This window comes from Mastomys coucha, chromosome X, assembly GCF_008632895.1.
Source record: "Mastomys coucha isolate ucsf_1 chromosome X, UCSF_Mcou_1, whole genome shotgun sequence".
Lineage (NCBI taxonomy): Eukaryota > Metazoa > Chordata > Mammalia > Rodentia > Muridae > Mastomys > Mastomys coucha.
In genome coordinates this window covers 46826078-46826921 of record NC_045030.1, presented here as the reverse complement: position 1 = coordinate 46826921, position 844 = coordinate 46826078, and the positions used below count along the sequence as shown (strand labels likewise).

General features: G+C 41.6%; 1 protein-coding gene across 1 annotated transcript in view; it reads right to left on the bottom strand.

Annotated features, from left to right (window-relative positions):
* The window catches only part of Stag2 (stromal antigen 2), a 124275-nt gene that overhangs the window by 47159 nt on the left and 76272 nt on the right, over nucleotides 1–844 (bottom strand). The window contains exon 7 of the mRNA XM_031372636.1: nucleotides 1–65. Coding sequence (XP_031228496.1) covers nucleotides 1–65 — 65 coding nt within the window. The remainder of the gene's footprint in view (nucleotides 66–844) is intronic.

Below are 844 nucleotides of genomic sequence, written 5' to 3'. Positions count from 1 at the left end.
TGTGTTATCCATATTAATGCTAAGATTTAGTGCCACATTTACCAAAGCAGTCATCAACTTCATAGCTGGGTTTTAAGGGAGAAAAGGTTGAAATTAGTATAACAGATACAAAATTGTATCAACAAGACCAGATTAAAAGCAATTAAGTGAAGAACACTGAAAATGTTTTTGACAAAATTAAAACATACAACTGCTATGAATGTTAACTGTATAATATATAGAGTGTCTATCTAAATACTTATCTAAATACGTATTTATACTGTCTATCTAAATACTTATCGTGGATTGGGTTATCTCTCAATCCTCAGAAACACCCGCCAAAATAAGAGCTAAGGTTATTGAAACTGAACATTAAGAAAACTAAGTCTGCCGGGCGGTGGTGGCACACGCCTTTAATCCCAGCACTTGGAAGGCAGAGACAGGTGGATTTCTGAGTTCGAGGCCAGCCTGGTCTACAGAGTGAGTTCCAGGACAGCCAGGGCTACACAGAGAAACCCTGTCTTGAAAAACAAAACAAAACAAAAAAAGAAAAAAGAAAAAAAGAAAAGAAAACTGAGTCCAAGGAGCTGAAGGGTTTGCAGACCCTTAGGACGAACAACAATATGAACTAACTAGTATCCTCAGAGCTCCCAGGGACTCAACCACCAACCAAAAAGTATACATGATGGAACTAATGGCTCCAGCAGCATGTGTATAGCAGAGGATGGCCTAGTCGATCATCAATGGGAGGAGAGGCCCTTGGTCCTGTGAAAGTTCTATGCCCCAGTGTAGGGGAATGCCTGGGCCAGTAAGCATGAGGGGGGTGGGATGGTGAGCTAGGGGAGGGGGGAGGAAACAGGGGATT